The following is a 16,476-nucleotide window of genomic DNA, read 5'->3' on the forward strand; positions in this document are numbered from 1 at the left end:
GAGAGACAACAGAGAGGAGGGGAGGAGGGGCGGAAGAGACAACAGAGAGGAGGGGAGGAGGGGAGGGAGAGACAACAGAGAGGAGGGGAGGAGGGGAGGGAGAGACAACAGAGAGGAGGGGAGGGAGAGACACCGGTGTTAAAAAAGTAAGACAGAGAATCTTCTCTTTATGTAAAACAGCCTTTTCCTGACCTGTAAACTGAGATTCTCTCTTATGAAACAAACACACAACACCTTATGAAACACTTCCTTCTATTCACACTGACAATGGACAGGAACCAACAGGTAGATGAGGAACACACCAGGAAGGTCCATGCCGGCCTACACTGGGCTCAACAGAGAGACAGAAGGAGAGGGCAGAGAGATGAAAGACAGGAGAGAATGTGGGAGGGAGTGGGAAAGAAAAGCAAGGAAATGAGAGATAGGAGAGAGAGAGAGAGATGTGTGTAGGCCAGGGACATCTTTGTGTGTGTGTGTGTGTGTGTGTGTGTGTGTGTGTGTGTGTGTTAGTCTGAGTCCATGGTGATACACACAAACTCGGAATACTTTGGACCAGTGTGTGTATTGCTAGGTAACCGTTGTCCTATCTTGACCTCAAATCAGTGTGTTGTTTATCATCTTCATGCTCACTGACAGAGATTGTTGTATTGTGTACCAAACTCACTTTGTGATTTCATCGTTTAAACTGTCATTAAATCGCAAAGCTCAGTGAATGCCCTTCGTCCTCTTTGAAATGGGTTAAGTCATTTTTTTTGTGATGTTTTTAGTACGCAAACACAAACACAAACGCTAGTAGCCTACACACACGCAGGCATGCGCACACACACACACACAGCGGGCACAGGACTTTTGTATTGTAAATAAGTCTAACGTGTTATGGTCAGGTATGCTAATGTTGGATAATCAGGAGGCATGGTCAGGTATGCTAATGTTGGATAATCAGGAGGCATGGTCAGGTATGCTAATGTTGGATAATCAGGAGGCATGGTCAGGTATGCTAATGTTGGATAATCAGGAGGCATGGTCAGGTATGCTAATGTTGGATAATCAGGAGGCATGGTCAGGTATGCTAATGTTGGATAATCAGGAGGCATGGTCAGGTATGCTAATGTTGGATAATCAGGAGGCATGGTCAGGTATGCTAATGTTGGATAATCAGGAGGCATGGTCAGGTATGCTAATGTTGGATAATCAGGAGGCATGGTCAGGTATGCTAATGTTGGATAATCAGGAGGCATGGTCAGGTATGCTAATGTTGGATAATCAGGAGGTAATTATAAATGTCAGCAGGAACAAAACCTCTGACTGGAACATCAGGGAACAATTTAGCTCTGGTATTACCCTTCACCAAAGAACAACAATCATCCAGGCCCATACCGCCCCAACGCACCAATTCAAAAATAGTTTCTGGTCAAATGGCCCTTTTCATAAGTAAAAGTCAGAACTGCGTTTTTTGGGCTACACACACACAGACAGACAGACAGACAGACAGACAGACAGACAGACAGACAGACAGACAGACAGACAGACACACACACACACACACACACACACACACACACACACACACACACACACACACACACACACACACACACACACACAACAAGAACACAAGACACACACACACACACACACACACACACACACACACACACACACACACACACACACACACACACACACACAGACACACACACACACACACACACACACACACACACACACACACACACACACAGACACACACACACAGACACACAGACCGCAAAGTAATTATAATTCACTTGGATGGAATTATTCAAAAATGACTACATCTTTTCGCTCGCCCGCCATCCAGAATATGGTTTGGAGAAATTTGGGTAAATTGCTACTTGCCGAAAATATAATAATACCCAAGTGAAAGTATCTTATTTTGATTTGACAAATGATTTAAAATAGAGGGGTATTGTCTCCATTTAATAAAAGCTATAAGGCCTATCAAATCCCCCTGGAGAGTGGTCATGTCGATCTCATCGTGGGGACTTTCCTTTGGAAAGACATTTCACTCTGTCGGGAGTACATCATTCATATTTATCCTAAAGGGGCTTTCCTGACTGGGAATACACACTGGTTCTATACTTTCCTCTATGGAGTTCATAGACTACAACCCTCTGTGTGTCCCTAGAGCCCCTAGCAAGGCAGTGTCTATGACTTTGTCTGGGGAATGAAAAGAAAATGGCTGCAGCTGCATTAGCGTAGCCCCCGTGGCTAGCTGAGTGAACAGGGTATATTTGGGTGTGTATTGCATCGCTCGCACTCCACTACCCCACCATAGATGGTTCTGTAATGGCCGCAAATTACTGAGACAAACCCTGGAAATAGAGAGACAGGGAGAGGAAGAGAAAGAAAGGCGAGAGAGAAAAAGAGAGAGATAGATGGATAGAGAGAGAGAAAGAGAGCGAGAACGAGAGAGGGAGATAGAGAAAGAGAGAGCGGGAGCGGGAGAGGGAGAGAATGATCCTGAAAAGTAACCGCTATAATTGCTAAACCGCCCCATCGCTCCAGAAAAAGGAGGGAGGGAGAATAGGAGATAAAAAGAGAGTAAACCCTAATGGCTTAAAGTAGTCTCAGTGTCATCACATCGCAATGCAGGGAGGAGAGGAGGAGGGAGGAGAGGAGAAAGAGGAGGGAGGAGAGGAGAAAGAGGAGGGAGGAGGAGAGGAGAAAGAGCTAGCCATAGTAAAAACATAATGATGATTATGCTCAGAGTTTAGTCAAACAACTGCATAAACTGAGGCTGCATGTTTTGTTTAGCTACAATAAGGCAATAAACTATATACATATGCACACACTCATGCACAAACGCACAAATACACACACACTGCCTGGCCTACAGCTGCTATATGTAAATGGTTAGCAAGGCTACACTAATCTGAACAAGACGACAAACCTCCCGGAGCCTTATCACTCAGAAAACAAAACAAAAGAGACACACACACGCACACACACACGCACACACACACACACGCACACAGAGAGAGAAGCATTTAAAGTGTTGTTCAGCCCCCTGAGTCAGTGGGGTCTTTTGTTTAAAGGGGGGACTCAAACAAAGGCGGCCTTCTCCCCCACTTTAATGTACAGGGGGAGGAGAGGAGAAGGGGGACTGAGGGAGGGAGGAAGGATGACAGACAGATCAGAAATAATTACCTCCATAAGATCCCATCTTTTGTTTTTGGGAGAGACGGAAGGAAGATAAAAAGTGTCTGATGGTTGGAGAACAGTTGTTACTTTCCGCTTGGTCTGATGGATGGAGAACGGTTGTTTCTCTCTCTGCTTGGTCTGATGGTTGGAGAACGGTTGTTTCTTTCTGCTTGGTCTGATGGATGGAGAACGGTTGTTTCTCTCTCTGCTTGGTCTGATGGATGGAGAACGGTTGTTTCTTTCTGCTTGGTCTGATGGTTGGAGAACGGTTGTTTCTTTCTGCTTGGTCTGATGGATGGAGAACGGTTGTTTCTTTCTGCTTGGTCTGATGGATGGAGAACGGTTGTTTCTTTCTGCTTGGTCTGATGGATGCAGAACGGTTGTTTCTCTCTGCTTGGTCTGATGGATGGAGAACGGTTGTTTCTCTCTCTGCTTGGTCTGATGGATGGAGAACGGTTGTTTCTTTCTGCTTGGTCTGATGGAAGGAGAACGGTTGTTTCTTTCTGCTTGGTCTGATGGATGGAGAACGGTTGTTTCTTTCTGCTTGGTCTGATGGATGGAGAACGGTTGTTTCTTTCTGCTTGGTCTGATGGATGGAGAACGGTTGTTTCTTTCTGCTTGGTCTGATGGATGGAGAACGGTTGTTTCTTTCTGCTTGGTTTGATGGTTGGAGAACGGTTGTTTCTTTCTGCTTGGTCTGATGGATGGAGAACAGTTGTTTCTCTCTGCTTGGTCTGATGGTTGGAGAACGGTTGTTTCTTTCTGCTTGGTCTGATGGATGGAGAACGGTTGTTTCTTTCTGCTTGGTCTGATGGATGGAGAACGGTTGTTTCTTTCTGCTTGGTCTGATGGAAGGAGAACGGTTGTTTCTTTCTGCTTGGTTTGATGGATGGAGAACGGTTGTTTCTTTCTGTTTTGTGTGATTGTTGGAGAACGGTCTTTTCTTTCTGCTTGGTCTAATGGACGGAGAACAGTTGTTTTGTACCGCTTGGTCTGATGGATGGAGAACAGTTGTTTCTCTCTGCTTGGTCTGATGGATGGAGAACGGTTGTTTCTTTCTGCTTGGTCTGATGGATGGAGAACGGTTGTTTCTTTCTGCTTGGTCTGATGGATGGAGAACGGTTGTTTCTTTCTGCTTGGTTTGATGGTTGGAGAACGGTTGTTTCTTTCTGCTTGGTCTGATGGATGGAGAACAGTTGTTTCTCTCTGCTTGGTCTGATGGTTGGAGAACGGTTGTTTCTTTCTGCTTGGTCTGATGGATGGAGAACGGTTGTTTCTTTCTGCTTGGTCTGATGGATGGAGAACGGTTGTTTCTTTCTGCTTGGTCTGATGGAAGGAGAACGGTTGTTTCTTTCTGCTTGGTTTGATGGATGGAGAACGGTTGTTTCTTTCTGTTTTGTGTGATTGTTGGAGAACGGTCTTTTCTTTCTGCTTGGTCTAATGGACGGAGAACAGTTGTTTTGTACCGCTTGGTCTGATGGATGGAGAACGGTTGTTTCTTTCTGCTTGGCCTGATGGATGGAGAACGGTTGTTTCGTTCTGCTTGGTCTGATGGATGGAGAACAGTTGTTTCGTTCTGCTTGGTCTGATGGATGGAGAACAGTTGTTTCGTTCTGCTTGGTCTGATGGAAGAAGAACGGTTGTTTCGTTCTGCTTGGTCTGATGAGGGAGAACGGTTGTTTCCTTCTGCTTGGGCTGGTTCATAGGCTGGTTCATAGGGCTGGTTCATAGGGCTGGTTCATAGGCTGGTTCATAGGGCTGGTTCATAGGGCTGGTTCATAGCGCTGGTTCATAGGGCTGATTCATAGAGCTGGTTTATAGGGCTGGTTCATAGGGCTGGTTCATAGGCTGGTTCATAGGGCTGGTTCATAGCGCTGGTTCATAGGGCTGATTCATAGAGCTGATCCATAGGGCTGGTTCATAGGGCTGGTCTATAGGGCTGGTCTATAGGGCTGGTTCATAGGGCTGGTTCATAGGGCTGGTCCATAGGGCTGGTCTATAGGGCTGGTCCATAGGGCTGGTTCATAGGGCTGGTTCATAGGGCTGGTTCATAGGGCTGGTCCATAGGGCTGGTTCATAGGGCTGGTTCATAGGGCTGGTTCATAGGGCTGGTTCATAGGGCTGGTTCATAGGGCTGGTTCATAGGGCTGGTCCAAAGGGCTGGTCCAAAGGGCTGGTCCATAGGGCTGGTCCATAGGGCTGGTTCATAGGGCTGGTTCATAGGGCTGGTTCATAGTGCTGGTTCATAGTGCTGGTTTATAGGGCTGGTTCATAGTGCTGGTTCATAGGGCTGGTTCATAGGGCTGGTTTATAGGGCTGGTTCATAGGGCTGGTTCATAGTGCTGGTTCATAGTGCTGGTTCATAGGGCTGGTTCATAGGGCTGGTTCATAGTGCTGGTTCATAGTGTTGGTTTATAGGGCTGGTTCATAGGGCTGGTTCATAGGGCTGGTTCATAGGGCTGGTTTATAGGGCTGGTTCATAGTGCTGGTTCATAGTGCTGGTTTATAGGGCGGGTTCATAGGGCTGGTTCATAGGGCTGGTTCATAGGGCTGGTTCATAGGGCTGGTTCATAGGGCTGGTTCATAGGGCTGGTTTATAGGGCTGGTTCATAGGGCTGGTTTATAGGGCTGGTTCATAGTGTTGGTTCATAGTGCTGGTTTATAGGGCTGGTTCATAGGGCTGGTTCATAGGGCTGGTTTATAGGGCTGGTTCATAGTGCTGGTTCATAGTGCTGGTTTATAGGGCTGGTTCATAGTGCTGGTTTATAGGGCTGGTTCATAGTGCTGGTTCATAGGGCTGGTTTATAGGGCTGGTTCATAGGGCTGGTTCATAGTGCTGGTTTATAGGGCTGGTTCATAGTGCTGGTTCATAGTGCTGGTTCATAGGGCTGGTTCATAGGGCTGGTTCATAGTGCTGGTTCATAGTGCTGGTTCATAGTGCTGGTTCATAGGGCTGGTTTATAGGGCTGGTTCATAGGGCTGGTTCATAGTGCTAGTTTATAGGGCTGGTTCATAGTGCTGGTTCATAGTGCTGGTTCATAGTGCTGGTTTATAGGGCTGGTTCATAGGGCTGGTTCATAGTGCTGGTTCATAGTGCTGGTTTATAGGGCTGGTTCATAGGGCTGGTTCATAGGGCTGGTTCATAGGGCTGGTTCATAGGGCTGGTTCATAGTGCTGGTTCATAGTGCTGGTTTATAGGGCTGGTTCATAGGGCTGGTTCATAGGGCTGGTTTATAGGGCTGGTTCATAGGGCTGGTTCATAGGGCTGGTTTATAGGGCTGGTTTATAGGGCTGGTTCATAGGGCTGGTTCATAGTGCTGGTTCATAGTGCTGGTTCATAGTGCTGGTTCATAGTGCTGGTTCATAGTGCTGGTTTATAGGGCTGGTTCATAGGGCTGGTTCATAGGGCTGGTTTATAGGGCTGGTTCATAGGGCTGGTTCATAGGGCAAGTCCTTAGGGCTGGTTCATAGGGCTGGTCCATAGGGCTGGTCTATAGGGCTGGTCTATAGGGCTGGTTCATAGGGCTGGTTCATAGGGCTGGTTCATAGGGCTGGTCTATAGGGCTGGTCTATAGGGAGATAAACAGTCTAATGGAGCAGCACTACACACAGATACACTCTCAGTAGCAACTACTGCACATTCAAACCTTTTCGCTTCAGATTCTTCGTCTCTTATCATTTAACACTACATTTTATGTTTCTTTCCTTCAATAACATAACAGTGTGTCTGTCACTGTTTCCAACACAAACATTATCTATAAGCCATTAGTTTCATCTTAAAACGGAGGATGATGGAAAAACGTGACTGAGAACCAGTCCATTTGTACTGCATGTATGTGCATCTATGTTAATGTTCTCATAGCAGCTCTATTCACCATCTAACTCTGTTATACAAACACGGGGGGAAAACAATCATCTAATTTGGACTAACAACTTTTGGCCGAAGTTCAAAGCCAGACAACAAAATGGCTGAACTCTCTGTGCCATGTTGTGGAGGAATTCATTCTCCCTGTCTGGGATCTAAACTGGCATTCTCTATCAAGTCAATTTCCTTCAACTCTGCTGATTCTCCATAGAGCAGGAGGATTCATAAACACATAAACACACATGAAGGACGTACACACACACACTCTGTCGCGCACACACATGGGTACAAAACATGGGCGGTGAGTGTTTTTGTTTCACATTTTTATGGGGAAACCATTTTAACAAGCTCAAGTGTGTGTAAAAAGCTGTGTTGGCCGGTTCTTAGATTACATTGATTTACAAATGGGGGAACTCCACTTAAAACTCATGTTTAACCACATCACACTCACACGCTCACTCACACGCTCACAAACACGCACACACACTTAGCTCTATGGTGTTTACCTAGAGTAAATGATGAGACAAAGTGGGGAATGACATGGGGAGTTACCATCACCTAGGGAAAACTGGCAGTGAGAGATTCTCAGACACACCCACACGAAGCGAGACATTTTGATTACTACACTGCTGACTTACTGAGAAGTCACAGGGAAAGGGGTGGGAGAGAGAGTGAGATAAGTACTATTTTCTCGACTACAGTGACTCTAGTCCACCTTCCCTAGCCCCACATACAGATAGAACAACTCCTAATAATTAGACAACAAAACCAGCATCAAACCGATTTCATGAAATTCACTCACAGGTATAGTCCTGAGCATTAGCAAGCTGTTATTCCCAGTGTGCCAGAGTTCTGGTTTAACAGAAAGACACCTCTCAGGTTCATACCAACCAGTAGCTAACCAATAGAAACCGTACAGGACAGGAGTTATACAGCAGCAGAAAACAAATGCTAAACACACACATACACATGAACTCAGTCTTGTCCCTATAGGCAATTATACAATCAAATCTGGTCCACTGCAAAGAAAGTTCAGATATTCTGAAAGGCCTGAAATGAATATCCACACTTCTCTCCAACTGTCTCTTTTATACTGTAAAAGGAAACAGGTAAATATGTTTTACTAGGGGCTTGGTGAAATAATACTGGTGTTCCCCAAAAAATGATGCAGTATGGGAAAAAGCCGGGCATCCAAGAACGTGCCCAGCAGCGTCAAATCAAACCCTACACTTCCTCCTTAGTGGAAATGCACTATGTGGCATACAACTGGGGGTATATAACCGCCCCCCCCCCACAAAAAAAAATAAAAAATAAAAATAACAATTGTTTAACAGTGGAACATTTGAAAGAAATATTTGCGTTGTGGAGGTTGACCTAAATGGACAGGAGCAGAGAGCGAATGGAGAAAAAAACGGAGTGTGTGTGAGTGAGTGTGTGTGTGTGTGTGTGAGTGTGTGTGTGTGAGTGTGTGTGAGTGTATGTGAGTGAGTGAGTGAGTGAGTGAGTGAGTGAGTGAGTGAGTGAGTGAGTGAGTGTGTGTGTGTGTGTGTGTGTGTGTGTGTGTGTGTGTGTGTGAGTGTGTGTGTGTGTGTGTGTGTGTGTGTGTGTGTGTGTGTGTGTGTGAGTGTGTGTGTGTGAGTGTGTGTGTGTAAGTGTATGTGAGTGAGTGAGTGAGTGAGTGAGTGAGTGAGTGAGTGAGTGAGTGTGTGTGTGTGTGTGTGTGTGTGTGTGTGTGTGTGTGTGTGTGTGTGTGTGTGTGTGTGTGTGTGTGTGTGTGTGTGTGAGTGTGTGTGTGTGTGTGTGTGTGTGTGTGTGTGTGTGTGTGTGTGAGTGTGTGTGTGTGAGTGTGTGTGTGTAAGTGTATGTGAGTGAGTGAGTGAGTGAGTGAGTGAGTGAGTGAGTGAGTGTGTGTGTGTGTGTGTGTGTGTGTGTGTGTGTGTGTGTGTGTGTGTGTGTGTGTGTGTGTGTGTGTGTGTGTGTGTGAGTGTATGTGAGTGTGTGTGTGTGTGTGTGTGTGTGTGTGTGAGTGTGTGTGTCAGTGTGTGTGAGTGTGTGTGTGTGTGTGTGAGTGTGTGTGAGACAGAATAAACCTTTAGGGAGAATAGGGGTGGGGGTGTGTTAAAAAGCACAGTAATGATTTATCTATCCTGGCTTGTCTTGTGGACCCAAATCCCAAACCTCTCTGAATCACCTGTGATCCACTTCTAATTGAAACCAAACGTATAGACGGCCTACTTCTCTCTCAATATGGCAGCTCTCTCTTCTTTTCTCCATACGGTCAAGGCTATGTGTGTGTGTGTGTGTGTGTGTGTGTGTGTGTGTGTGTGTGTGTGTGTGTGTGTGTGTGTGTGTGTGTGTGTGTGTGTGTGTGTGTGTGTGTGTGTCTGTGTGTGTGTGTGTGTGTGTGTGTGTGTGTGTGTGTGTGTGTGTGTGTGTGTGTGGAGAGAGAGAGAGATGCTATCACATGTGGTTCTCAGTACTGGACACATCTGGTTTGCGGGTCCATATATAAACAGGACACTTTGGGGAGCACAGATTAATGTCTAACACACACACACACACACACACTAAAAGTACACTGGAATGCCATTCAAAACGTGTTAGCCGTCCCTCCCGACAGGTCAAGCAAAGCAAAAACAAGTTAAGCACTCATTTCATTGTGCCGGATTAGCATAGGAATGATTATATAATAGACTATGACTGTGTCTTCTGGTTTAAATTACAGCCCCCCCCCCCTACACCGTAACCCCCCGACTCAAAGAAAACCATTCATCTTTTTTTGTCTCTCAGAATGTTTTACAGTTCTGCTACACTTATTAGTGGCTGGCAGACCCTGGGCTTTTAAATGAAAGCCAAATTGCTTTGGTCATGAGAAAGGAAATGAAGGCTCACTCCAGGGAAAGACGTGTGTGTGTGTGTGTGTGTGTGTGTGTGTGTGTGTGTGTGTGTGTGTGTGTGTGTGTGTGTGTGTGTGTGTGTGTGTGTGTGTGTGTGTGTGTGTGTGTGTGTGTGTGTGTGTGTGATCCTCCCAAAGGCAGAGTTTCATAAGTCTGGGATGCCTGGGATGTCCCCGCACAGGGGACGGCAGAGGTGTGTGTGTGTGTGTGTGTGTGTGTGTGTGTGTGTGTGTGTGTGTGTGTGTGTGTGTGTGTGTGTGTGTGTGTGTGTGTGTATGTTGGTGATATAAGCGTAGCACCATAATGGGAACAGCGTGCTCATTTTGGGGAGATTAGGTGGACTGCACTGCCTGACTCAAAAGACGTGATCTGAGTACGGAGGGTGAGAGGGATGGAGAGAGGGAGCGCGGGTTGGAGAGAGGGAGGGAAGGATGGAGAGAAGAAAGGAGGGAGGGATGGAGGGAGTGAAGAAGGGAGGGAGGGAGGAATGGAGGGAAGGAGGGTGGGATGGAGAGAGGGAGGGATTGATGCTAAATAGGTAGTTAAATTGTTAATCCAGTAGCTACGTGGATTATCTGCACTGACCCATTTTGCGCTAACGCTTTTGACTCATCACTTACACTGCTGCTACTATCTATTATCTATCCTGTTGCCTGGTCACTTTATCTCTACATATATGTATATATCTACCTGCATTACCTCATACCCCTGCACATGGACTCGGTACTGGTACCCCGTGTATATAGCCATGTTATCATTACTCATTGTGTATTTATTCCTCGTGTTATTATTTTTATATTATTTCTCTTTTTTTCTCTCTGCATTTTTGGGAAGTAAGCATTTCGTTGTTTACGAAGCATGTGACAAATAACATTTGATTTTATTTGATGATGGAGGGAGGGGGAGGGGGCTGGATGGATGGATGAAGGTAGGTAGGGAGGGGGATGGATGGATGGATGGATGGATGGATGGAGGGATGGATGGAGGGGTAGATGAATGTGGTGGTAAAGGGTTTTGGGAGAGATGGAGAGGGCGGGATGGAGGAAAAGACGGTTTGGTTGTGGTAGCAGGAAGAATGGGTGTGGTTAAAGAATGGGGGAAACAAGGACTTAGACTAGTATGCTGTGGGTCCACGTCCCATGTTTCAAATCAAATCCAAAAAAAGCCATGTAAAAACGACTAAACCATTACCTTGTTGTTGAGGGCAGTCTTTGACGTGGTAGAGTTGGTGTAGATTCAGGCCGTCCTCCTCTCCTCCCAGTCCCTGCTGGTGGAGCTGTAGCTTCCTCAGACCCTCGTTCTGCTGGTGGCGCGGGGAGCGAGCGTGCTGCACTAGGTTCAGACAGGCCTTGGTGGAGTAGTCACACAGGGCACAGTAGTACACACACTGCTCACCGCCGCATGTACTCTCCTGCTTCTGCAAGTGCTGTAGGAGAGAGGAGGAGAGTGTAGAGAGATTGTTAACATTTGTATGAGAAATTGCTTTTTGATTGATGGTCAAGGACAAAGGTGCAGACAGCAAACCTGTCTATACCTGAAGCACACTAATCTGGGACTCACTATTATCTAGTGGGACAAAAACAGTAGCGACAATGTTTAAAATGTAGGAAAGAGAAATCAACAAAGGATATTTCTGAGCGGACAGGAAAACAAATTCAGTGTGCTTAGAAGAATGAAAGGATGGTAATAAACGGATGGAAGAAAAACCCGATGGTACTGACAAGAAGGAGAAGAGGAACAAAATGAGGAGAGGAGAGACTCAAGTGACGAGAGGAGAGACAAAGTGAGGAGAGGAGAGACAAAAGTCAGGAGAGGTGTGACAAAGTGAGGAGAGGAGAGACAATGTGAGGAGAGGAGAGAAAATGTGAGGAGAGGAGAGACAAAGTGAGGAGAGGAGAGACAAAGTGAGGAATTGAGAGACAAAAGTGAGGAGAGGAGAGACAAAGTGAGGAGAGGAGAAACAAAGTGAGGAGAGGAGAGACAAAGTGTGGAGAGGAGAGACAAAGTGAGAAGAGGAGAGACAAAGTGAGGAGAGGAGAGAAAGTGAGGAGAGGAGAGACAAAGTGAGGAGAGGAGAAACAAAGTGAGGAGAGGAGAGAAAGTGAGGAGAGGAGAGAAAGTGAGGAGAGGAGAGACAAAGTGAGGAGAGGAGAAACAAAGTGAGGAGAGGAGAGACAAAGTGAGGAGAGGAGAGACAAAGTGAGGAGAGGAGAAACAAAGTGAGGAGAGGAGAGACAAAGTGTGGAGAGGAGAGACAAAATGAGCAGAGGAGAGACAAAATGTGGAGAGGAGAGACAAAGTGAGGAGAGACAAAGTGAGGAGAGGAGAGACAAAGTGAGGAGAGGAGGGAGAAAGTGTGGAGAGGAGAGACAAAGTGAGGAGAGACAAAGTGAGGAAAGGAGAGACAAAGTGAGGAGAGGAGAGACAAAGTGAGGAGAGGAGAGTCAAAGTGAGGAGAGGAGAGACAAAGTGTGGAGAGGAGAGACAAAGTGAGGAGAGACAAAGTGAGGAGAGGAGAGACAAAGTGAGGAGGGGAGAGACAAAGTGAGGAGAGAGAAAATGAGGAGAGGAGAGACAAAGTGAGGAGAGGGGAGACAAAATGAGGAGAAGAGAGACAAAGTGAGGAGAGGAGAGACAAAGTGAGGAGAGGAGAGACAAAGTGAGGAGAGGAGAGACAAAGTGTGGAGAGGAGAGACAAAGTGTGGAGAGGAGAGACAAAGTGTGGAGAGGAGAGACAAAGTGTGAAGAGGAGAGACAAAGTGAGGAGAGACAAAGTGAGGAGAGGAGAGACAAAGTGAGGAGGGGAGAGACAAAGTGAGGAGAGAGAAAATGAGGAGAGGAGAGACAAAGTGAGGAGAGGGGAGACAAAATGAGGAGAAGAGAGACAAAGTGAGGAGAGGAGAGACAATGTGAGGAGAGGAGAGACAAAGTGAGGAGTGGAGGAACAAAATGAGGAGAGGAGAGACAAAGTGGGGAGAGGAGAGACAAAATGAGGAGAGGAGAGACAAAGTGAGGAGAGACAAAGTGAGGAGAGACAAAGTGTGGAGAGACAAAGTGAGGAGAGGAGAGACAAAGTGTGGAGAGACAAAGTGAGGAGAGGAGAGACAAAGTGAGGAGAGGAGAGACAAAGTGAGGAGAGGAGAGACAAAGTGAGGAGAGGAGAGACAAAGTGAGGAGATGAGAGACAAAGTGTGGAGAGGAGAGACAAAGTGAGGAGAGACAAAGTGAGGAGAGGAGAGACAAAGTGAGGAGAGACAAAGTGAGGAGAGGAGAGACAAAGTGAGGAGGGGAGAGACAAAGTGAGGAGAGAGAAAATGAGGAGAGGGGAGACAAAATGAGGAGAAGAGAGACAAAGTGAGGAGAGGAGAGACAAAGTGAGGAGAGAAGAGACAAAGTGTGGAGAGGAGAGACAAAGTGAGGAGATGAGAGACAAAGTGTGGAGAGGAGAGACAAAGTGAGGAGAGACAAAGTGAGGAGAGGAGAGACAAAGTGAGGAGAGACAAAGTGAGGAGAGGAGAGACAAAGTGAGGAGAGACAAAGTGAGGAGAGGAGAGACAAAGTGAGGAGAGGAGATACAATGTGAGGAGAGGAGAGACAAAGTGAGGAGTGGAGGAACAAAATGAGGAGAGGAAAGACAAAGTGGGGAGTGGAGGAACAAAATGAGGAGAGGAAAGACAAAGTGGGGAGAGGAGTGACAAAATGAGGAGAGGAGAGAAAGTGAGGAGAGGAGGGACAAAATGAGGAGAGGAGAGACAAAGTGAGGAGAGGAGAGTCAAAGTGAGGAGAGGAGAGACAAAATGAGGAGAAGAGAAACAAAGTGAGGAGAGGAGAAACCAAATTTAGTTTTTGAAAAGGTGTCTTCACAAGTTCATGTGAAAAACCTATTATTTCTCAGACACAGGACAACAGAAGTGTTAGGATTCACAGTGTGTGTGTGAGAGGGTGTGAGGGTGTGCGTGCATGTGTGTGTGTACCTAGCTGAGCTTCCTAAATCTACTCTTCAAACATAATACTAAAACTAAGAACACAAAAGTCATAATACTAAGAGTGTGTAGAGGCAGAGCTGCTTTGTGTCCAGCTCTAGTCATTATTATGAACAGCAGGGAAGGTCCTGTCAGTTCCAAGCTTGAATTTTGACCAACTCTCCTACCCCCCCATCAACCCTCCCCCAGCCTCGTACATCCGGGGAAGCCAAGCGTATCAAGTGTGTCTCCATAGCTGGCCACCTAATGAACAATGGGCAGAAACAAAAGGCCAGGCTAGAAGCTTGATTAACTGATCCTCTGATAGAATACAGAGAGGGGAACATGCCGTCAAGCTGCAGGTGTGTGTTAGAGAGAGAGAGAGAGAGAGAGAGAGAGAGAGAGAGAGAGAGAGAAAAAAACCTGACTACTAAGGATTAGCCACGTATCTAACGCACATCACCCCCCCCTTCTCTCTTTCTCGTGGTCTTTGTTTTTTCAGAAAAAGAAACGTACAAGGTTTTTCTCACGAGGCAGTGGGATGTCCGTGGCAGTCAGGGGCCCTTTCAGGGGTCTTAAGTTTTAATTAAGTCGGAGTTGTCAGAAGAAAGCCGCATGCACGCACACAGAGTGCTGGCCAGCGCTCACGGTCATTAATTACAGCTATCTTTGTTTCTCTGTGAAAGAGAGGCCTCCTTTTCTGCTTGTGTAGACAGACACGCTCAGAGAGCTCAGCTAACACTCTGCAAGGCCACACCGAGACACTAACCTCTCTCTTTCTTTCTTTCTTTCTTTCTTTCTTTCTTTCTTTCTTTCTTTCTTTCTTTCTTTCTTTCTTTCTTTCTTTCTTTCTTTCTTACTTTCTGTCTTTCTGTCTCTTTTTGTCCCTCTTTATGTCCCTCTGCAACCAAGCTCCATACACAAGAAATACTAATTCTTCCCCTGCTTTTCAGAGAGTACAGAGGGAGACACACAAAGAAAGAACCCAGCAGACATCTTGTTGTGAGCCATGATGAAAACAACAACATGTTCTTGTGTTCTGCAGGGTTGGGGTCAATTACAATTTCATTCTTCAATTCACTCATGAAGTGAAAAATGTACGTTGAATTCAATTCGAATTTCAAACATTTTGACATTTGTAAAAACATTGAATGTTTGCAATGTCATTGGAATGTAATATTTGTACATTTCCCAGATAATGGAATTACTGGACTTAGTATGAAACATTTACTGCAGCATTTGTTTTGTATTTGTAAATATTCCGGATCCCCATTAGCTGTTGTCAAGGCAGCAGCTACTCTTCCTGGGGTCCAATCACAATTACATACAATAACACAATACATAACCAACACATTATTACACACTACTCTACCATAACATCTCTACAATACAGAATCAATAATACAGATAAATAACAATATTAAAATGTATATGTGTGTAGCAGTGGAGGCTGCTGAGGGGAGGACGGCTCATAGAAATGTCTGGAATGGAGTCAATGGACTGGTATCAACCACATGGAAACCACGTCTTTGATGTGTTTGATGCCGTTCCAATGACTCCATTCCAGCCAGTATTATGAGCCGTCCTCCCCTCAGCAGCCTCCACTGGTGTGTAGAGTGCATGTGCTAGCATGTGTTTGTAAATGCTGTATGAAATTTGAATCATTTCAGCTTATATTTCAATATTTCCAGATAGCTAAGTTGTCTGAACTGTGATTAGCCTGAAAGCCTGAGGGAATTTGAATTGAGATTTGTGGAATTGTTGGGGATCATATTGAATGGGGAATTGAATTGCTGGAATTGACCTAACTTTGGAATTTACAAGAATGTAACTATCTCTCAATGTAAAGACAGAGCTGGAATTTGAATTGAATGAAATGGAATTTACAGGAAGATGGAATTGAATTGGAATTGAATTAGTGGAATTAACCCCAAGCTGGTGTCCTGTGGTACATGACGACCCCAGACAACACTATTTATAATAACTAGGCCAGATGAACAAACTCTGGTGCTTCAGAGTGACACTCCTTTCAACAGAGCCTCTCATATTGTTGTCACTTAATTCAACCTCTTTCTGACTACCATTATCGTGTGTGTGTCAGTGTGTGTGTGCTTGAGGAGTACATGCAGAAATATGCAGGATATGATAAATCTCATTCTCAGAGTTCTCCGAGACGGTAGATAAATTGAGTTCCCTTTTGAGCCAAGACTTTCAGTTTAACACTAGTCATAATAATATACCTTTATCCTTCGCCCGGCTTGGATAATAATCATAACAACACATCCATTCTCTTCGCTTCTCGTAAAAGGACTCAACAGTCTTGAGTAGTTAGTCGGTTTCTACATTGAAAAGAAACAAATCTGAATCCGCTTCATCCATTTAGAAATATTAATTTAAATCTCCATCAGCAAATTCCTGTGCGTTTCTTTAAGACCAGAACTAAAATAGTGTAGTTTTCTCTTTTCCATTTAATGGTCGTCTCTGGCAGAGACAGTCAGGCAGGCGGTGGGGAGAGAGGGAGACAGAGACAGAGATAGATAGAGAGACAGGGAGAGAGACAGACAGAGAG

The 16,476-nt window shown here is 45.6% G+C and overlaps 1 protein-coding gene across 4 annotated transcripts in view; it reads right to left on the reverse strand.

Moving 5' to 3' along the window:
* Nucleotides 1-16,476, reverse strand: part of zfhx4 (zinc finger homeobox 4) — a 129,392-nt gene that overhangs the window by 51,455 nt on the left and 61,461 nt on the right. For all 4 annotated transcript variants that reach the window (XM_045702078.1, XM_045702079.1, XM_014157162.2 and 1 more), the window contains exon 6: nt 11,137-11,371. In XM_045702078.1, the coding sequence (XP_045558034.1) occupies nt 11,137-11,371 (235 nt within the window). The remainder of the gene's footprint in view (nt 1-11,136; nt 11,372-16,476) is intronic.

Source organism: Salmo salar, chromosome ssa19 (assembly GCF_905237065.1).
Source record: "Salmo salar chromosome ssa19, Ssal_v3.1, whole genome shotgun sequence".
In the NCBI taxonomy this organism is placed as follows: domain Eukaryota; kingdom Metazoa; phylum Chordata; class Actinopteri; order Salmoniformes; family Salmonidae; genus Salmo; species Salmo salar.